General features: G+C 35.6%; 1 protein-coding gene and 2 long non-coding RNA genes across 4 annotated transcripts in view; 1 reads left to right on the top strand and 2 right to left on the bottom strand.

The window, feature by feature from the left end:
* The window catches only part of si:dkeyp-117b11.1 (B-cell linker protein), a 28,518-nt gene extending 23,841 nt beyond the window's left edge, over nt 1-4,677 (bottom strand). Inside the window, exons 1-2 of one of the 2 annotated variants that reach the window (XM_056464174.1) lie at nt 4,456-4,677; nt 179-230 (exon numbers count right to left, since the gene is read on the bottom strand). In XM_056464174.1, coding sequence (XP_056320149.1) covers nt 179-230; nt 4,456-4,458 — 55 coding nt within the window. In that variant the 5' untranslated portion in view covers nt 4,459-4,677. The remainder of the gene's footprint in view (nt 1-178; nt 231-4,455) is intronic. The other variant, XM_056464173.1, reaches the window with a different exon arrangement.
* A 3,217-nt stretch (nt 4,678-7,894) lies between these two features.
* Nucleotides 7,895-23,170, bottom strand: part of LOC130233917 (uncharacterized) — a 31,147-nt gene continuing 15,871 nt past the window's right edge. The window contains exons 2-3 of the long non-coding RNA XR_008838252.1: nt 11,099-11,159; nt 7,895-8,062 (exon numbers count right to left, since the gene is read on the bottom strand). This is a non-coding gene — a long non-coding RNA (uncharacterized LOC130233917). The remainder of the gene's footprint in view (nt 8,063-11,098; nt 11,160-23,170) is intronic.
* On the top strand, nt 14,927-21,352 carry LOC130233916 (uncharacterized). Its single transcript, XR_008838251.1, has 3 exons — nt 14,927-15,199; nt 15,285-15,373; nt 20,556-21,352. It is a non-coding gene; the product is annotated as an uncharacterized LOC130233916 (long non-coding RNA).

Raw genomic sequence — 23,170 nt, 5'->3', positions numbered from 1 at the left:
CTATTATGATTAGAAATGTGTTGAAGAAATCTGCTCTCCGTTAAACAGAAACTGGGGAAAAATATACAGGAGGCCTAAAAATTCTGACTTCAACTGTGTATACACACAAAACAGGACTGTAAAATAAATTGCCTCCAATAATGTTTGTATAGAAGTATAAAGCTTGTGATGAATGTACCTGTTCTCTTGGGAGGAGCTGGAGGTCTTCGGGAGGTCTTCCCGAAGAAACTCTAAAGATGAATAAAAGTACAAGATTCTGAGTTGTGTTTGCTCCAGAACATTGATTTTTATGAATTCACATCACTTTTCCTTCCCAAATCAAGATCAAACTCTAACAAGAACAATGTATATTGAGCTGTGCAGGTTTGGTTTGTTACTTCCTGGATGTAGTAAAAGATTATGTAAATATGAAGAGTTCAGAAATAGCACAGAGGGAAGGAACATATTAGTCTGTGTTTAATAATATATTAAGTATAATAAAGGGAATGTTCAGTTTGTGAAGCGCATTATTACTCAGCCTCTTATCATTGTTAGATATAGGGTTGGATAAGTTACCTTAAACAGTTATTTATTACTAATTACATCATTAAAATGTGTTAATATTATATTGTTTTAGCAATATTTGAACTGTATAAAATATAAACTATATATTATACACACACATATTTACACACACATGCATGCATATATCTGAGAAAACATTTACTTATATTTAGATATAAAATATATACACTACCTGACAAAAGTCTTGTCGCCTATCCAAGTTTTAGGAACCAATAATAACTTGACTTCTAGCTGATCATGTGGTATCAGAAGTGGCTTATATGAAAGGCAAAGGCCTCTAGATTACGCTTATTTTACCCATAATAAAATATGATCATGCCCTGATTTTGAATGATTTCATTAGGACAGTAAGGTCTGACTTTGCTTAGACTAAAGTCTGGTCACTGAACCTTCAATAATGTCCAGTATAGAATATGTGCTCATGCTGCAGTGAAAACAGAATGAATATTGTGTCTGACTCCATCATGAGCTTGGAGGACTGCATCCATACATCTCTGCAATGACTCAAATCACTGATTAATAAAGTCATCTGGAATGGTGAAGAAAGATTCTTTGAATTCATCTTCAATGCCTCCTCCTCCATCTTACCCCAGACATGCTCAATAATGTTCATGTCTGGTGACTGGGCTGGCCAATCCTGGAGCACCTTGACGTTCTTTGCTTTCAGGAGCTTTGATGTGGAGGCTGAAGTATGAGAAGGAGCGCTATCCTGCTGGAGTATTTGCCCTCTCCTGTGGTTTGTAATGTAATGGGCAGCACAAATGTCTTGATACCTCAGGCTGTTGATGTTGATCATCCACTCTGCAGATCTCTCGCACGCCCCCATACTGAATGTGACCCCAAACCATGATCTTTCCTTCACCAAACTTGACTGATTTCTGTGAGAATCTATGTGTGTTCCAGTTCTTCCAGTGTTCCAGGTCTTCTGCAGTATTTGTGATGATTGGGTTGCAGTTCATCAGATGATTATCATGGGAAAAATCCACCTTCTGACACTTTTACAAATGATCAACTAGAAGTCAAGGTATTATTTGTTTCTCTTACAACTGGGAAAGCTGTTAGAACATTTTACTTTTGTCAAGCAGTGTATGTATATGATAGAGATTATATATAAATTTAAAAATCTATATAACAAAACTGTTTTGTTGGTTTTATGTATGTGTGTGTATATAATTTATACATTATAAATATATATATATATATATATATATATATATATATATATATATATATATATATATATATATATATATATATATATGATACACACACACACACACACACACACACACACACACACATACATACATACATACATGTATATATATTTATATATATATATATGTATGTATGTATATATATATATATATATATATATATATATTATTTGGATGCATTGGACAATTTAAAATTTAAAAGTAATTTAATTACTCATAAAGAAAAAAATCTAATTACCTGACCTTGTACTAATTAAAGGTTCAAGACACCCTGGAGTACTTGTTTTGAGATGTTAACATATTTGTGTGTGTTGAGCATCAGTTAAGATGATGTTAGCAGCTGTCAGCTTTAACTGTGGGGAAAACTGGATCATTTTGAGCTTTTGTCAGCTAATTTCTGCTTCCGGGTTTAAAATCATTATAGGTGCGGGATCAAAACTGGTGACGTATCGCGAATCTGCTAGTGGAGTGATGACGCGCCGGTTTCTCATTAATATTCATAGCTGAGGTTTTTTTTTCACGTGCTTTCTGAAGGCCAGGCAGACCTGCCAAGCTGTGAGACCCAATGACTGGGTGAGACCGCATCTGCGCATGCCATGGGTCGTAATGTTTCAATGATCCACAGGGTTTCATGACCCTTTAAAAAGCCATATAAATCTCAACACATAATAGAAATGAATCAACTTTAATTCTTTACATTTGGGTCAAACATGTCCTTTTAGATTTGATTAAAAATAAAAAAGTAACACTTAAACTCAAACACTATATATTTATCAAATTACTTCATACAATAATTGCCATCAATTTCTCACTCAATGTGCAATTGTTATGAAAATCCTTTGAAAAACAGAATATATATGTATTACACTATTTTCTTTATTTTCTCTATTCACTAATTGAATTATAGAGACCTGTTAATGTATTAAACACAAGTACATCATAAGTAATTGTAATTAAATAATCTAAAAATGAAAAATAATCCCTTGCTTTATACCCTGGAAATGTAATTTAAGTACAGTGCACTGCAAAAACATGCTTTCTTATTAAAAGATTTTGTCTTGTTTCTGGTCCAAATATCTAAAAAAAAATTTAAATCAAGAAGCATTTTCTAGACAAGCTAAATTGTCTTGTTTTCAGAAAGAATATGTTAAAATTAAGCATTTTTTTTTCTGTAAAACAAGAAAAATAATTGGTGACATGTTATTTTGATGATCTGTTTGTTGAATTTTAGTTACATTGCATCTACATGTCAACTAATTCTCATTAGCTTATAAGTAGACTGTTAGTTTAGGGTTAGTGTAAGTTGACATGTCTTTGCAAAGTTTCTTATAGTCAGTTGAATGTCTGTTGGAGGAGCAAATCAGCAGATATTAAGCAGACAGGCTACTACTACTCAAATGGATCATCAAAATCAAGTGTTACCATATTACTAAATAATTTATATAAACAAGACAAAACCTTTGAGTAAGAAAAAAAAAATATATGTATATATATATATATATATATGTATGTATGTATATATTCTTACTTAAGAGTTTTTGTCTTGTTCATATACACTGTAATTTATATATATATATATATATATATATATATATATATATATATATATATATATATATATATATATATATATATATATATATTGCAGTGTGACTACTATTTACTTTGTAACTCATTACACTAACACTGTTTAGATATACAAATGTGTCACAGTCATTTACTTCTCTATGCCACATAACTTTAATAACTTCTCCACGTCACATAACTGCAGTCTAAAAAAAATTATTAATTAACAGTCTCCATATTTTATGTTGTCTGCTTATTTGTGGTTATAAATTGCATTATGAGATGTTGAAAATTCAACTCTACAGTTTAACAAAGTGACTTTTATTGACATTTTAGTAGTTTGAAATAATATAATGTATAAAACATAATAATAAATAGAGAAATAAGTATGTACAATAACAGAAAATGTGCTGGTGGTTTATTACAAGGTGTTTGTAGTGTAATATACAACACAAACTCAGACAATATCTCACTTTAAACTATTAAAAATGTTCATAAAAGTCACTTTTTCAAACTTTTCAAGGTTAAAGTTGTAAGAAAGATCAAGATCCCATAATGCAATTCAAAAGCAGAAATAAACAAGGAAAAATAAAAACACATATCGCAAACATACAGAAAACTGCTAATTTATGGATATTTTTCACATTAATTATATATATATAACAGCAATTATTGTACTTAAAGTATGTGCACACATCTTCAGTAATGTTATTATTGAATGTGAGAGCATAAAAAAATCAATGTTAAATAGAAAACAAAACAAAAACGAGCACATATTAACAGCATAATAGTGTCCTTCTCGCAGTGATGGCCAGATAAGAGGAAGCTGAACGTTTCTACTTTCCGTTTTTGATCAGATCAGTGGTTGAATTTCATCAGACAGAGAACAATGACACATTTAATCCTGTGCGAATGAGGAGCTGAAACAGTGCGCAGGTTTCAAAGCAGAAATCACCAAAACTTTCAACAAAAGATGATGCAGATTAAGTTGTTTACATATAAAAGAGCGTTCATTAGCATCAGAAACCAACTCAAATCTCTAACAGCAGGTCAAATAGACTAAATCAACATGCAACTCATGCAATAAGTATAAATAGCTGTACTTTACCATGATTCACGAGGTGTTCAGTTCATCAGGAAGCTCTGTGCTCTGAGGTTTGGATGCAAATCTCCTAGAACTTTGTATATGAGCGCGTGTGTGTGTGTTTGAGTACTGTATTTGCATAGCAGGTGGATGATTTAGCTGCTAGCTGATTAATAACAGAGAAAAAGCCTTTAGACCGCCTCTGAGTTCACTAAAGCACTTTGTTCTCTCTCTCTCTCACTTTTCCAGTGATGTTCAGACGCAGCGCTGCAGAAAAGAGAAGTGTAATCGAGCCTTTCAGAGGTATACAGTGTGTTGACATGAGACAGAAGATCACGACAGACTGTCTGTCTGTGAACGTGTCCAAACTCTGGTGGTCAGTTCATGAGCTCTACCTGCTGATGGCGGTGTAAACAAAATGAATAACCACATGATCCACACATGTAAATGGAGCAGGAACTAATGTTGCTCAGCTTGCCTCAAGGTCAAGGTAAACAGAGAAAAGCATTTGGAGCACAAAAACTGAAGGCACAAGACGTGTTTGGCGTGATTTGTTGCTATTTTCAGACCAGCACAACCCTAATTTTCACGTTTTGCATCACGTTGTTTAAATAGCAAATCTATTTGCGCCACTTTGTGAACTCATGGGTGTGCTGATCTATAAAGGAGGCGCATTTTTAGCGTGTTGTTATTTTGAGGAACTGAAATAGACCGCACCGTTGACCAACTGAAAGCTGCTCTAAAGTCCAGCACGGAGAGCACTAGTTGTGCGCCTATGCAGGTCTAAACGCTTACACATTGCTTAATACACACAGGATGTACAGCAATACACAAATATCTTTACAGATGAAACAATTAAAGGGTTAAAATGATACATAAATTAATATTTTCTACATAAATATAAAAACCACTGGCTCCATGCCTCATCTTGGGGGCTTTTTTCAGTTTATTCATGACAATTTGCATTTGTTTATTGTTATTATTATTATTAGCAGTATTATTTATTATCTGCATATTTATATTTGTTTTAATGAAAGCGTTTGGATTTGGTTTAGATTTTAAAAGTGTAGATTTGTCCACCTGTCAGGTTTTGGAGACATCTGCATCACCATATGGGGCATAGAAACAGGACGTGTGTTTGGATATAACTCAGTGTTTTGACCACACTTCATTATTATTGTTCATTTATTCCTTTGCTGGAAATTAGAACTGAATTTAGAAATAGTTTTGAAACAAATATGTCGGCTAATGGATGTCTTCAGTGGAGTGACTTTCCGCCGTTTACTTACTCCAACAAGGTAAAGGAGTAAAGTAAAGAGGCTGAATGGAGGAGGCTCGATCTTTATCCTCGCGCTGTAGATGCTCTGTTTTCTCTCTAGTGAAGCGTTCAGTTTTACCAAAACGCAACTGACTCTTAAAGGGAATGGGAGATGAGACTCTGATTGGTTTAATGTATGTTATGCTGAACACACCCAGAAATCAATAAGAGAATAAGCACAACCCTGTTAGACCATGCACCAGGGCGCAGAGCATATTTATCTAATTGAATTATAGAGACCTGTTAATGTATTAAACACAAGTACATCATAAGTAATTGTAATTAAATGACCTAAAAATTAAAAATAATCCCTTGCTTTATACCCTGGAAATGTAATTTAAGTACAGTGCACTGCAAAAACATGCTTTCTTATTAAAAGATTTTGTCTTGTTTCTGGTCCAAATATCTAAAAAAAAATTTAAATCAAGAAGCATTTTCTAGACAAGCTAAATTGTCTTGTTTTCAGAAAGAATATGTTAAAATTAAGCATTTTTTTTTCTGTAAAACAAGAAAAATAATTGGTCACTTTATTTTGATGATCTGTTTGTTGAATTTTAGTTACATTGCATCTACATGTCAACTAATTCTCATTAGATTATAAGTAGAGTGTTAGTTTAGGGTTAGTGTAAGTTGACATGTACTTGCAAAGTTTCTTATAGTCAGTTAAATGTCTGTTGGAGGAGCAAATCAGCAGATATTAAGCAGACAGTCTACTAATACTCAAATGGACCATCAATATAAAGTGTTACCATGTTACCAAATAATTTATATAAACAAGACAAAACCTTTGAGTAAGAAGAAAAAAAAAAAAAAAAAAAAAAAAAAATTGGATTCGAAAAAAACAAAACTGGATTCGAACATATCCTTAATGCTTTTTCTTAGATCATTAAAATAGAGCCCTAAAGTTTTGGTTTCTTTTTCCTGATTAGTTACATAAAAAAGGCAAAAATAATTAGTTCTACTGTGACATTTTAATTCTTCTAAAACTATTTTGAAAGTGTTGTTTAGAGGAGTGAAGATTTTTCAACACAAATTTTAATAACTCATCTCTAATAACTGATTTATTTTATCTTTACCATGATGACAGCACATAATATTTTACTAGATATTCTTCAAGATGCTAGTATTCAGCTTAAAGTGACATTTAAAGGCTTAAAGCACACCTATGATGAAAATCACATTTAGTAAGCTGTTTGGACAGAACTGTGTGCAGGTATAGTGTGTCCACTGTCGTATTGAAGTGATCTAAAGACAATAAGCCTCTTATTTTTATTTTCCTGATGTTAAAAATAGGATCCAAATCCCTCCCATTTTGAGGCCCACCGCAACGTGACGTAGGAGTGTGGTTTCCCCATCCCTGAATTAATTGACAGCCGTCTATTATCATGTTTTCATAGTAACGCGTATAATCAGATCCACAAGACAGGACGTGCGCAAAGAAACTGGGATTAAAAGATCCGTTCAGCTCTCTGTGATCATCAATCATCATCACATGTGATCAAGAATGAGTTTTACAAGTATAAAACGTGTTTAAAACAGTGCATGTGTGTGATGAATTACATCGATTTTACCGTCTTTATCACCTCAGCCGTGTGTCAGTACAATTATAAAAGAATGTTACGACCACGGTCACAACATTAAATGAGGGAAACATACAAACGGATCGGTCTAGGGTTTTTATTAACCGAGTAACCAAATATAAACAAAGTGTGGGGAGAAAACACAATAAACGAAGGCTGAACACAAAAGGAGCACAACTCCACGTCTGGACGGCCGCTCAAATCCCCGTTCCTGAAGTACTGCTGCGCGAGCTCTTAAATCGCCGGCGGTCAATGGTCTACAGGTGCGGAGTAATCAACTTAACCAAAACACAAACAGCAACAAAACACTAGAGGGCGACAAAGTAACAAGTAAATAAATAATAAATACAAGGACATGTAACAAAGAAGAAGTTTCAATCCCAGTTTGTGGACGTTAAATCAGGTTTATTTTGCACATTAACATAATGGATACCCATACAGCAGAGGATTTTAACATGTATCCTGTCATATTTGCCATGCAAAAACAGTGCAAAGATAAATGCACACGCTGTGTGTGTGTGTGTGTGTGTGTGCGCGCACGTATACTTTGTAACAACATTGTGCGTGACTCATCGTTGCAACTCCACAACAAAAACATCAAATAATCATTGGGACAGTTCTTACTGTAGTATTTCTCACAAACGTTACACGAGATCTGCTTCCTTCATGTCTGTCACTGTGCTGTTTATCTGACGCAGCCGAGGTGAAGGTTGAGGCACACGCTGACAGGCACCTGGGATTGGTGAGCGGGGAGAACCAGCATTAAAGGCACAGGCAACAAAAACAGCTACAGTATGTTCACAGCAGAAAAATCCAATATTATATAGCTCTAATAAATAATCTGATGGGTGTTTTGAGCTGAAACTTTACAGACACATTCTGGAGACACAAAAGATTTGCATCTTAAAAAAGAGGTAAAATAGGTACCCTTTAACTACACTGGAAAAAATTGCAGTGAAATGTACAGTATTAATGGCCATTTTGGTTGCCAGCAATACTGTAAAATGAAGAAGTGCACTGTGAATTAACAATTACAACTGTGCTGTAGTTTCACAGCAGTAATTGTTCATTCACAGTGCACTTGTACATTTTACAGTATTGCTGACAAACAAAATTGCCATTAATACAGCATTTTTGCAGTGTTGGGTAATTTGGTTAGCTAGGCAAGCTAGTGTTATTAGGCAAGTTATTGTAGAACAGTGGTTATACGTCCGAGGCTCAGACACACTCTCACAGTTCAAAACTAGATTAAAGACTTATCTGTTTAGTAAAGCATACACTCATTGCATCACTTAGCGGTATGATGCATGAATGTGCTCCACACAGATTTTAGCATCTCGTTTATACTCACTATGAACAGCAGCTATGCTAATTATTCTCTCCATTTCCACCTGGGGATACTCTTTCCGAGGCCCTCAGACTTTGCAGCGCCACTGATTCCATCCTAAACCAGCGAAGAGATGATCCCAAAGTTTCCATAATCCTGGACCAGGCCGTATCCTGAGCAGCTACTGTGGTGGTCATGGAGGAGTGGAGAGCATGAGACTGATTCCTGTGACGCTCCAGGGACAGACGAGTCTTTGCTGAGGTCCAGCTTCCAGCCTCCGCCACTGAGACTGCAGCTCTGCACAAGACATTTGGCCAGTGGAGAAATAGTTGTCCCCATCTGAGCCTGGTTCCCTCAAGGTTTTTTTTTCTTCACTTCCGCCATTAGTGAAGTTTTTACCTCGTCACTGTCACCAATGGCTTGCATGGTTTGGGATCTGTAGAGCTGCGCATCGTTGTATTTGGTCTTCAGTGTTTGGACTCTCAGTAGTGATTATTAAACCACACTGAACTGAACTGAACTGAACTTAAACTCTGAAAACTGAACTGACACTGTTTCAATTACTTTGATCTTTTATGTGAATTGAATTGAATCTGTTTGTTCGAAAATATATATAAACAAAAAATGAAACATTTGAAAAATTAATTTCATAAGGGGGCTAATAACAAAATAAATAATAATAGTAATATAAATCTAATAATATTAATATAATTTTTTTTAATTAATAAAAAAATAATAATTTTATTACTGCTAAAAAGTAATATGATTTTCGCCACAAAAAAAAAGATAGGAAATACCGTCAAAATTTCCTTGGTCTGTTATTTGGTAAATAAATGAAAAACGTATATTGATATATTATACTGCATGCTTTACTAGTATAGAAAAATATTTGACTTTTACAGATTTTCAAATAGCTGTATCTCAAAATACAGAGGAAAAAAGTCTTTAAAGTTGTCTAAATGAAGCTCTTAGTCATGCACATTACTAAAAAACAAGCTTTGATATATTTACAGGTTTAACTTTACAAATTATCTTCATGGAACATGATATTTATTTAATATTCAAATGACATTTGGCATAAGAACATTTATAATTTTGACTGAAACAACATATTTTTTACTATTGTAAAATATATACTTGTACAACATAAGTACAGTTGAAGTCAGAATTATTAGCCCCCCTGAATTATTAGCCCCCCTGTTTATTTTTTCCCCAATTTCTGTTTAACGGAGAGCAGATTTTCAAAACACATTTCTAATCATAATAGTTTTAATAACTCATTTCTAATAACTGATTTATTTTATCTTTGTCATGATGACAGTAAATAATATTTGACTAGATATTCTTCAAGACACTTCTATACAGCTTAAAGTGACATTTAAAGGCTTAACTAGGTTAATTAGGTTAATTAGGTTAACTAGGCAGGTTAGGGGAATTAGGCAAGTTATTGTACAATGATGGTTTGTTCTGTAGACTATCGAAAAAATAAAGCTTAAAGGGGCTAATAATATTGACCATAAAATGGTGTTTAAAAAATTAAAAACTGTTTTTATTCTAGCTGAAATAAAACAAATAAGACTTTCTCCAGAAGAAAAAATATTATCAGACATACTGTGAAAATTTCCTTGCTCTGTTAAACATCATTTGGGAAATATAAAAAAAAATAAATAAATAAAAGGGGGGCGAATAATTCTGACTTCAACTGTATATGGTAAATGGTCCACTTTTATATACTTTTTACTAAGTACTTAAATGAAAAACATGGCCACTGAAATGATTTTAATTTTTGTGGAGCATGTAAAAGAAGATTCAGCGTTCAAACATTTCACACATGCTCTACATTTTTCTCTCTTTGAAGACAAATCTTATCAAACTTCGTTCTGACGCTTTACTAAACCTGTTGCATGACCAAGTAATTTCCCACTTGACTGCATTTTTGAAAAGATAAAATACCGTACAGAGAAACATGATTACAACACAAATGAGTAAAATATATTTTAGAGTGCAAATTATTCCTGTGATAAAGTTATCATAGCTGTAGTTGTCTGTATCACACGAAATCACAGCAATATTTTTGTTTAATGTATAGTTTTTATATGTATGTGTGTATTTGTCTTGTGTATGTGTACAGCAGCTATATCTTTTTTATTTGTCTTTATTTTTCTTTCGGGGCAGCACGGTCGCTCAGTGGCATCCGCTGTGTAAAACATATGCTGGATAAGTTGGCGGTTCATTCCGCTGTGGTGACCCCTGATGAGTAAAGGGATTAAGCCGAAGGAGAATGAATGAATGAATATTGTCCTAGCTAATTTCCAAAACCATTTATGCTGTAAGTTTGTGTTACATAATACTTTTTTTTTTGTTTGTTGTTGTTATAAAGAAAGAAAAGCAATAATAAATTAATTAAAAGTAATGACCCTTTTCAAAAAAAAAACATCATACCAAAAGTGAAATGTGGTGGTGTCGGTGTGATGATCTAGGGACCGTTTTGTTGCGTCAGGATCTGAAAGACATAATAAACGTAATCATGAATAAATGTACTAAAATATCCTGAAGGAGAATATCTTGGTCATCTCAGGCTGAAGCGAACTTGTGTTATGGAGAAAGACACACCAACAAATCCATTTCTAAATGGCTGAAGAAAAACAAAATGAAGACTTTGGAGTGGCCTAGTCAAAGTCCTGACCTGAATCCAATTGAGATGCTGTGGCATGACCTTAAAAATGTGGTTCATGCTAGAAAACCTTCCAATGTGACTCAATTACAACATTTCTACAATGGTGAGTGGGCCCAAATTTATCCACAGCGATGTAAAGGACTTATTGCAAGTTATCGAAAATGACAAACATGCAATAAACAAAATAAATGAGTAAGGGGGCAAACACTTATTCACACCACTGTAAATTGTATATAGTATCGTCAAGTTGTAATTAGAAATTAAAATTAGAATTAAATTTTGTAATTATGATTATTTTCCTCATTTTGAAGCTTATTTCATGGAACTTTTCCACAAAATGAGCCTCAAAATGGAGAAAAGCGTCATAATTAGGACATTTTTAATCTCACGTTTTGTTTTGGAGGGAAGTTGCATGGGTTTGGCATGACATGAGTTCATCTTGATCCAATCTAATCAAAGTATTTTATATTTAATCTCAACTAAAACGGAAATAAGCATACATTTACCAAGATTATTTAGCTATTTTTTTATTTCACAGTAGAATTTAAGTCTCCTGCTTGTGTGTAGGACTCTCTGAGTGTAATGTAAAGTCATGCACACGGTCACAACCTGGAAATCTTTATCACACATTCAGATATTTTAGCAGCATCATAAAGGAAACCAGTATTTCAGGATAATCGGTGTTTGATCAGTCATGCACACTAGCTAAAAATATATGTTTCTGAATTATCTATATCAGACATCTGTGTGTGAAGTCAGAGGGCTGTTCTCTTGAAACAATCCACAGCACAGAAAGGAGAAGATGCAGATCAGAAAATTTCTGGCGGAGATCTGACACACGCACACTGATCCTGTATGATGGCTCCTGCTGTAATTCTTATCGGCTGTCTGCTGGCCACAATGAGCTGCTCAACCACAGGTAATATTAATATATATACTAATATTATATTAAAGCTTAATTATATTAACAGATGCACTGTTGAAGAGATAGTTCTTTCAAAAATGAAAATTCTGTCATCGTTTCCTCATACTGCATTTGTTTTAAACCTGTTCGAGTTTCCTTCTTCTGCTGAATATTAATTCAGTTCAATTCATCTTTATTTCTATTGCACTTTTACAATGTAGATTACGTCAAAGCAGCTTAACATAGAAGTTCTAGTAGATTGAAACTGTGTCGGCAGAGTTCTGGGGTGCATTTCCCAAACAACGCTATAACTCGCGGCTGAACTGAAATAGTATGATGCATCGGTTGGGAAAAGAACGATGTAGTGACGAGTGTTTCCCAAAACCCATAGTTTCTCTGTCGCAGATCCATCGCTTGAACCACGTTAGTTATAACGTAAAACACTTATAATGATGCTCTAAACGGGGTGAAGGAACTACTTCTTTAGAGAAAAACCCTATCATTTCTTTGTGCAAATTATATAGTTTTACATGCACACGTATAAAAAAAAACATTAGTTTTGGTAAAAACATGCACTCGTTCTCCATATGAACTAAAATAAATGGCAGATACAGGGCCTGTGTTTCCTCTACAAATATTAAGAACATTACATATTCTATTCTAAAACATAAACGCCCAGTTTCACAAAGGGTTTAGATTAAGCCAGGACTAGGCCTAAATTAAATTAGGCTATTTAAGCCACATTTATAAAAATGGCCTTAGAAAAATATATTACTGGTGTGCACCTGGAGATAAAAAAGGACACTGACGTATTTTAAGACATCTCAGCGCAAGTTATTTTGAGTTGAGACAGTGTAAACATGCAATTTAATCTTGACTAGCCTTAAACCTTGTTTGTGAAACCGAGGGAAAATCACTTACAAAAGCTAACACGTATTCTAATCTCATTTATAAATTATATAAATTAAAAAATGAGGCGATTTATTTAAAAAATGAAATTTAATATTTATTATTTATTAGGAAATGAAATAAATCATACTTTAATAATAATATTAATAAAATTAATGATGATAATTATTATTATTACATAGGATATTGTTTATTTATTTTTTGAAAAGTCTACTTTTACAGACACATGCAAACCACTGCGGAAATCTTCTAATCAGCAGGCCCATGTCATCTACAGTACAGATACTTACTAAATAACCTACTATAAATTAAAAGCATTAACGTATGCCAAGTTTTTTGTTTGTTTGTTTTCACAAGCTTTGGAGATGAAAAGTAAATCCGCTTTTAAATAATATGTCACCTATAGCTTTGTCATGAGCCACGGCTATATTCAAAATGACAACAATGGTCAGTGCAATAGCCTAGTGGTTAGCGCGCTAACATATGGTGCAGTAGCACTTCAGGGCGTCCCGAGTTCGAATCCCGGCTCGAGGACATTTCCTGACCTTACTCCCTCTGTCTCTCCCACTTTGCTTCCTGTCTGTAAAACTGTCCTATCTGCTTAATAAAGGCAAAAAGGCCAAAAATAAATCTTAAAAAAAAAAAAAAAAACAATTACATCAATGTTTTCAAAGTGCACTGCGAAGGGAGCACAACTGTAAACATGAAGATCGCTAAAACTGAACTGTAAAAATACACTGAAAGCAAATTACACCTAAGAGTGATGACTTTAATGCTTTTTTATTTTTAAATCATTCCAAGTTTAAATGTCAGAATGTTCTAAATGAATAGGGCATAGGGGGGATAACTGAGAATAGAACACAGGCAGGAACTATGTTTCTAACTACAGATCTAGAGGTGTAGCTGCAAGCATACAAGTTTGCGACACAGTTTGCGGATGTTCGTTGGAACGACGGATTTATGAAACGACAAATCAACGAACTATGCTTGTAACGACTGAACTTGCGACCTTACTTGGCTAACGATGGTTTTCGGAAACGCACCCCTGATTAGTTCATTTCAGTCATGAAAATATGCTGAAAATGCTGTAATAAACAACTATTGGTTTCCATTTTCAGTGTAGTCAATGTCTGTTTTTTACAACATTGTTCAATATACAGTACTTTCTGTTGTGTTCAACAGAAAAAGATAATCATAAACATGTTGAACCACTTGTGTGTTAGTAAATGGTGAGAAAATGGACTTTTTTGGGAGTGAACTGTCCCTTTAACTATGTCAGATTGTAATAAAGTTTCTGTATAGATTTAGACACACCTGTGATCGCACTGAATTAGATTTTGAAGAGATCCGTCAAATTGTAAATGCTTTAGATTCTCTGATTACTGATGGCTTTTGTATTTCACAGCTCAGTTTACAAGTAATCCTACTACATCACCCGCTGCACTTAACATGTCAGGAAATGTGACTAATGGGATGGCAAACACAACTCCTACTACAGCAAGTGCAACCGTCAATTTGGGCAATGCAATGACAAGTGCAACCACCACAACATCCACTAAACAACCATCATTCAACTCTACAGCACCAACTTTGTTTAATGCTACAGCACCACCTCAAATCAACTCAGCTGCACCTCCTTCATTCAATTCTACAGCACCACCTTCATTCAACTCTACAGCACCACCTAAAATCAACTCAACAGCACCACCTCAAATCAACTTAACAGCACCACCTTCATTCAACTCTACAGCACCACCTAAAATCAACTCAACAGCACCACCTTCATTCAACTCTACAGCACCACCTTCATTCAACTCTACAGCACCACCTAAAATCAACTCAACAGCACCACCTTCATTTAATTCTACAGCACCACCTCAAATTAACTCTGCTGCACCACCTTCATTTAATTCTACAGCACCACCTCTTTTTAACTCTACAGCACTAGCTAATATCAACTCCACAGCGCCAGCTTCATTCAATTCTACAACACCAGCTAAAATCAACTCCACAGCGCCACCTCCATTCGACTCTACCACAGGCTTTCCCAAAGGTAATTCACATACATCTGTAAATTGTGTGTGTTAATGTAGGTCAGGTTTTACCAGCACTGTTAACATTCACTCTGCATTGTACAGATGTTCTTACAATACTGACTAATCTGGAGGTGGAGGTTTTGGCTGAAGATTCATCCACTGAAGAAGAGCGTCAGGCTGCACTGCGTCAGGTGGGAGGATTGTCTCTTTCACTGTTTAAGTTCGTATAGTATAGTTCGTATAGTCCGGCACGTCAAAAGAGGCAACCTAGGCGGTAAGAGTGGCGTCCGTGTCACCCCCCCCTTCTTTTCGTCCGAGACACTTTCGTCAGTGCCTAGAGCATCAGTTCAGCTTGTTCCAGCCTTGACTACACACTACATGTGCATTCATTTTAGGCTCTAAATTTAGGTTCTGAACTGCTTGATTACAGAAATACATCAAGCTTTTTAAATTAGGGATTAGGGTTGAGTACCGAAACCTTTGTAACCGGTATGCACCGGACCGATCCGCATATGAATTCTGGTGTCTAATTCCGGTGCCACTGGTGCTGCGTCAAAAACATAAGAATCATCAAGGGGTGCATCAAAGGCACACATAAGTACGCGTTGTGTCACACCATCTCTAAATATTTAAGTCGAAACAGCTTTGAGGGATTCGGATGTCAGCGATGTCAGGCGTTTGTACTTGTTGCTTATAGAAGGCAAAGCGCAGTACGGTGCATGCGGTGAGTGACTCCCTTCATCAACACGCTTGGTCGCGTTCATCTAATTTGCTTAAATTAAGCATTCTAAAGTATGGCTATATTTTACAAGCAAGGATTCTAACACACCAACATGGAGCAGATGCTTTACAAAAGTTGCGTGTAAGGGGGAAACACGTCAAACTTATGAAATTTGAGGACTCATGGAGTCAACTTAAAGGATTGTCTTTGACAGCTCGTGACATCATCTGGCACTTTCAGTGAGTACCTTTACATGGACACCAATACTCTGATTTTAATACGATTAAGACAATACTCTGATTAAGGGTCTACCACATAAACAGTGATTTTTGATTATCTTAAAGGACCACAGACACAAACTGCAGAGGAAACATTTATAGGCTGTTGACACAATGACGTTAATGGATCTATGTGCTATAACATGTAACTGGGAATCATGAATGTAACATTCAAAAAGCAGCTCATATAAACACCTGAATCATAATATTGTCTTATTCAGAATAAGGCAAATCATTAGATCACTGATGTCCATGTAAAAGTAGACACAAGCCCCAAACCCAGAAAAAAGGTGCTCCCTGATTTTGATGACAGCCTTTCCACAGGTTAGTAGTAAGCTAATGTAATGTTAATAGCATAATGCAAATCTTGCATTCATGCTAACAAACACATAATCAAAAGAAATATATTATGTTATTCAAAAATATAAAATATGAATTGATGTTTATTTTAAACTTATTATAAATATATATTTATATTATTCAAATATAATAATTAAAATATAGATTTTTTGTCAAATAATTTTGTGGCTCTAAAGTATCGGTTCAGGCACCGTTTTGGCACCGGTACCATTTAAAAAATATCGATTTAGCACTGGTATCAAAATAACCCCAAACGATACCCAACCCCAAAAATTATCGGCCATATATGGCATTTATAATTTTCTTCCAAAAGAGAAAAACATCAGAGCATATGCACAGTGCACGGCAATGTTCAGCGCGTTAGTTTCACTCTCTCTCCAGCTGTTGATAATGCAATGGCTTGTGCCATGCAAGATAAGTGTGCCTGAACAAAATGCAAGACAAGTGGTGCAAACCGCTGACTAGCCTGTGCTAATTTCAAAATAGTTAAAATACTCCACATGCACACCAGAAAGGCGACAAGGTGACGCAGTGGGTAGCACAATCACCTCACAGCAAGAACATGAAGTTTGCATGTTCTCCCTGTGTGGGTTTCCTCCGGGTACTCCGGTTTCCCCAACAAGTCCAAAGACATGTGGTATAGGTGAATTAGGTGAGCTAAACTGTCTGTGGTGTATGTGTGTGAATGGGAGTGTATCGGTGTTTCCCAGTGAATGGTTGCAGCTGGAAGGGCATCCGCTGGGTAAAACATATGCTGGATAAGTTGGCGGTTCATTCCGCTCTGGCGACCCCTGATTAATAAAGGGGCTAAGCCGAAAAGAAAATGAATGAATGAATGATCACCAGAAAAGCAAAGCATGCATAAATAAAATGCTAAATAATTATTCCAAAACTTTTTTAGTTTTGGCCAGGTGCATCCACAATTTTTCACTCATTTTGGTGAATGCCTATTTTAAAGGGCACCTATGGTAAAAAATCTACTTTTCAAGCTGTTTGGACAGACATATGTGCATGTATGGTGTATAGACTGTCATATTGGGGTGATATAAGCACACCCAGTGCTTTTTTTTTCAATTTAACAACATAAAAAACGGTGGACCAATTAGAGCGGTTTTCAAATCGACCGCAACTTTACGTAGGAGAGCGGTCCCCCCGCCCACCAACATTGATTGACAGGCGCGTCATCATATCCTCAGTTTGTTGATTCACGTCTGCCATTTTCAGCGTGAGTCGAAGCGATATCACTAAAGGAACACGCTAGCTCTATTTTTAGATGCAAGGCTCATTGGGCTCAACACAAGATCAATATTCTCCACATTATCGCTCTAATCGGAATTATTGGTTGTATCTTTAGGTAGGTTTGCAAACATGTGTACTTCTCATTGAGTCTACCTTATACTTCAGCCGTTTGCATTTCTCGCGATCCCAGAAGCTCCCTGTGATCTTAACTAGCATGCGTTTTAGAGTTCTAAACATAGGTTTCTATCAGGGTACACTCAAGTCGACGGCTGGGCGCCGCGGACCGCTGCAGAAACCTGTTTAGAATTCAAAAATGCGTGGCGCGACGATTCGGGACACTTCATGTTTCTGCCGCGCTACAGAGAGTTTCTGGTGTGCCGTGTCGCGGCTTCGAGCGGCGCATCCGGTGCCTCAGTCAAAGTTAATTCAGTGTGCGTGGTTATTAGTTTCTGTGTACAAGCTCGGCACTTGAAACTAGCACACAGTTGGCTGTAAAACTGTACAAAGACACAAATGATTTTGTACTCTCTGCTTGGTCTGTGTCAGAGTCGTACATGTACGACTGAATGCTGTACCTCTCACTCCAGCTCGTTCTCGCAGTCTGCCTGTCAGACTCTGTAGCAAACGCAGAGCGGGTGAGCTCATGGCCCCGCCCCCTTGTTACGTTGGCGGGAAGCCGAAACTAATTTACATGTGAAGCAACACACCCCTAAATCAGTGAACTGTGGACACGCCCCCAACATGACACTTTTTAACACATTATAATAAACAAATCTGAATTGTGTTTTAAACTGAACCTAAACTGGCACACTCAGAACCATAATATTAATATTAAATCATAAAAAATAGGTAAACTATGGGCCCTTTAAATATATCCAAGTTGTAAAGGGGTAGTGAAATTCCTAATTTGTTTAATTATGTAGTTTTCTGTGATGTGCACGTATGTTATCCAGATTTAAAAAAAACACCAAATTAGAACTATTCTGTGCTTATTTTGACTTCTATCAGAACACGGTACTATTTACACTGTTTAAATAGGTGTGGCCTATTGTAGACTCAGAAGTAAATGCTCACTGCTCTGATTGGCTGACAGTTTTGCATCTTAACCGGGCTAAACAGGCAGTGAAGCAGAAGTTGATATTCTGTGGAGGCGGAGCTTATCCACTCTATTACATCACAGAGCAGAAAGTTCCAGAACCTGTCGATTTGGCAGGCGGTCTCCAACATAAGCTGATTTTAGAAAAACCAAAATGTTTTGAGTTCAAAAACTTACAGAATGTTTTAATTACACTGTGAGCTCTTATATATCAAAAGATCAAGTGAATTTTAATTTCTCATTTCATGGCCACTTTAAACCTGCCGATTTGTTCTTGTTGTTATTCTGAGCCATAAAAACATGTCTAAAAATAGATTATGAACAAATCAAACAGCTAGTCATACAGGCATATGCACAGGCCAGAATAAAAGCCCTGTGGCACTTACATGTATATTACACAGTACAATCATTATACATGTTTGCATACAAAATATATGCAAATAAACACAGTGAGCATGGAACAAATACACATTATAATCAGCAGTATAGGGAGGATGGCTAAGAGCTGAATTTATAAATAGAGACGAGCGTCCCAAATGTTTCATAGCTTGGGTGCCATAACAGAAAAGACAATTGACAAAAAAATAAATATAGGAACAAGAAGGTTGCAGTAATCCAATGGACATTTAAGCATTTGAATGAATTTGGCCTCCTGAGAGATGACTTTACCCACTTAAGCATTGGGATAAAAGAAATGTAAATTTTAAAAATGTAGTTAAATTCTGTCATCATTTACTCACTATTTATTCATTTCAAACTTTGAGTTTCATAATTCTGCTAAACACAAAAGAAGATATTTTGAAAAATGTTGGAAACCTGTAACCCTTGACTTACATGTTTTTCCTAATATGGAAGTCAGTTGTGACAAAATTTCCAGCTTTCTTCTCTAAAAAAATCTTCTGTAGTGTTTAACAGAAGAAAGAAACTCATAAAGGTTTGAAAACACTTGACAGAGAGTTAATAGTGAGTAAATTGACATGTTTGGGTGAACTTTAATGTAATGTAACATAATGTGTATTTATATAGCGCATTTATTGTGTATGGCCATACACCCAAAGAGCTTCACAATCATGAGGGGGGTCTCTCCACACCACCACAGTGTGCAGTCTCCACCTGGATGATGCAATGGCAGCCACAGGACAACAGCGCCAGTGTGCTCACCACACACCAGCTATAGGTGGATATTGGGAGGCTATTATGGGTAAGAGCCGATGGAGGAATTTGGCCAGGACACCGGGGTTACAACCCAACTCTTTACCAGCCATGGGATTTTTAATGACCACCTCGGTTTAACGTCTCATCCAAAAGATGGCACTCATTGACAGTATAGCGCCCCCTTCACTTTACTGGGGCGTTAGGACTCACACAGACCACAGGTTGAGCGCCCCCTGCTGGCCTCACTAACACCACTCCCAACAGCAACCTAATTTTCCCATGTGGTCTCCCATACCTGACCAGGCTCAGCCCTGCTTTGCTTCAGTGAGTAACTGGTTTAGGCTGCAGGGTGACATGGCTGGGGCACTTTAAGAGCAACTGTCCCTTTAAGAATGATACCAAAATTTTGGGCTGTATTAGAGGGAAAAATCAAAGCTAAAGATGAATTTTGTCGAATATACATACATGCAGCTTTACTCTTCTGGACCTGCTGTTATCTCACTTCCTGTTGTTTTATTTTTCAGGTTGCCACTTTGGTGGAGAACTACTTAAGAGGAGATTATAATGACATCTCCTCCTTTGAGGTCACAAGAATTGAGCCGTTAACACCCTGTGATTGAGTCAGAAATCAGCCAAGATGAACAGAGATGAATACATCTGCACATATACTGGACTTTAATTATTTTACCACACTGTAAAACCCAATATGTTAAGGTAACTCAAACCATTTGAGTTCAAAACTAATCCAAATGAGTACTGTGAACTTAATCCATTTGAGTAAATGAAGCGATATGAGCACAGTGAAACCCTATAAATGAAGAGAACTCAAACCAACTGAGTACTGTAAAAACCCAATAAGTTAAGGCAACTCAAATCGTTTGAGGCAACCGATTGCTACAAACCATTTGAGTTAAAAAAACTAATCGATATGAGTATTGTCAACTTACTCTATTTAAGTTGAAGTAATGAGGTATTTAATTAACTTATTGCCTTCAAAACTGAGTTCAAAACTCTCATACATTAATTCAGTCTCACATCATCAGACGTCATTCATTCAATTTCTTTTCGGCTTATTCCCTTTATTAATCCGGGGTCGCCACAGCGGAATGAACCGCCAACTTATCCAGCACGTTTTACGCAGCGGATGCCCTTCCAGCCGCAACCCATCTCTGGGGAAAAAAAAACTCTTTTCAAATGAGTAGAATTAACTTTCTGTAAATTTTGAGTTAACTACACTTCATTTCATAAGGTTGACTGTTGGGTTTTACAGTGTAAGATTTCTGATTATTTACGGTGACTGTTTAACAAAAACATTGCACTTACAAGCACTATATATATATATATATATATATATATATATATATATATATATATATATATATATATATATATATATATATATATATATATATATATATATATATATGAAACTCTTTTGAGTCCTGTCTATACTGTACACTGTAAAAAACGATTAAGTGAGTAAATCCTTTGTAATTCGGAACTGTTAAGCTGACTTAATTTTTTAGGTAAATAGTTGTGCTCATAATTCGTTTACTTAATCAATTTAAATTGCCTTAAATTAGTAAAGTCAACTAATTAATCACTTTAGAAGCAATATTTTTACTTTAAGCAAATCACTGTAAAGTTGCACTGGCTTTAAATGAAATTAAATTTAAATTACACTGGCTTGCTTGGGACGTATGGAGCTACGCTTCGGTGGATCTGCTCTTCAGTGTTTGGACTTTCAGCGGTGAAAATTAAAACCCACGAAACTGAACTAAACTGAACTTTAACTCTGAAAACTGGACAGACACATTTTCAGTTCACTAGAACTTCTATGTTGAGCTGCTTAGACACAATCTACATTGTAAAAGAGCAATAGAAATAAAGATGAAGTAAATTCAACTCATGGCCTTTTACAGCGTATGCTTATTTTTGTGCATTACTCATAAAATAAAGCTAAATAATTGTACTATACTGTGCTGAATGAGGTGTTCAGTTCTTCATAATGCTCTTTGCTGCAAATTTTGGATGCAAATCTTTGTATACAATGGCAGTAAGTAGCATGTTGCGTGTGTATATCTTTGTGTGTGCGCGAGTATTTGCATAGCAGGGGATGATTTAGCAGGTATAGCCGCTCACTAAAGCACTTTGTTCTCTCTCTCTCGTCTCATGTTTAGAGTCCTCTGACCACAGACAGTCAGAGCGCAGATGGAAGTGTTATCATGCATTTCAGAGGAATTGAGTCTGATGATGTGAAACTGGATGTCTATGTTTGTTTAGTACATCATTAGCAGTGTTTTCCCTACATACCAACTTTCTATCACTCTTAAAAGCACAGTAGTTTTATTTTCTATAGACCTACAGTGTGTGTGTAATAATACAACAGTAATTCTTTAAGGTTCCCTTTCAACAAAACAGGTCCATACTTGGCTCTTTTAGAGTGTAAAATTAAGAAAATTATTTAAAAAATTTAAAGAATTAAATTTATTTATATATATTTTTTTCTTGCTTAGAGTTTTAGGGCTCTATTTTAATGATCTAAGCGCAAAGTCTAAAGCACATGGCTCAAAAGCATTAAGGGTGTGTCCGAATCCACATTTGATGTTTAAAGGACAGAGAAATATGCTCTTGCTCTGGTGCATGGTCTAACAGTGTTGTGCTTATTCTCTTAATGAGTTCTGGGTGTGTTTTCAGCATAACGTGCATTAAACCAATCAGAGTCTCATCTCCCATTCCCTTTAAGAGTCAGTCGCGTCGCACCATGGTGCATTTGATATTTACATGGCGGACTTTGTAAGTGTAAAAACTGAAAGCTTCACTAGTATGGAGTTAGATTTGTTTCTTTATTATTCAAACAAAAATATTTAGTTTTAATGAAAAAATAAGAACGTAGTAATTAAAACATAAAAGATTTCAAATAAAAAACACGTTTAATTAAAAAACTTATGTCAATGATAATAAAATATTTTGGATTGTAAAAAATAAACTATTGTCCTGTTCTGCAGTTACCACAGTTTTCATTGCACATTCATTCATTTTGCTCTCTGTTCTGCTGTCATTATTTGCACATCTAGAATTTTGCTTGCGGGTTGAAATGTTTTGCTTGTGAGTTGAAAGGTTTTGAACCCATGTGTGC

This window comes from Danio aesculapii, chromosome 8, assembly GCF_903798145.1.
Source record: "Danio aesculapii chromosome 8, fDanAes4.1, whole genome shotgun sequence".
Lineage (NCBI taxonomy): Eukaryota > Metazoa > Chordata > Actinopteri > Cypriniformes > Danionidae > Danio > Danio aesculapii.
Note: the sequence above shows the minus strand (reverse complement) of the source record. Positions and strands in the feature narration are given on the sequence as shown.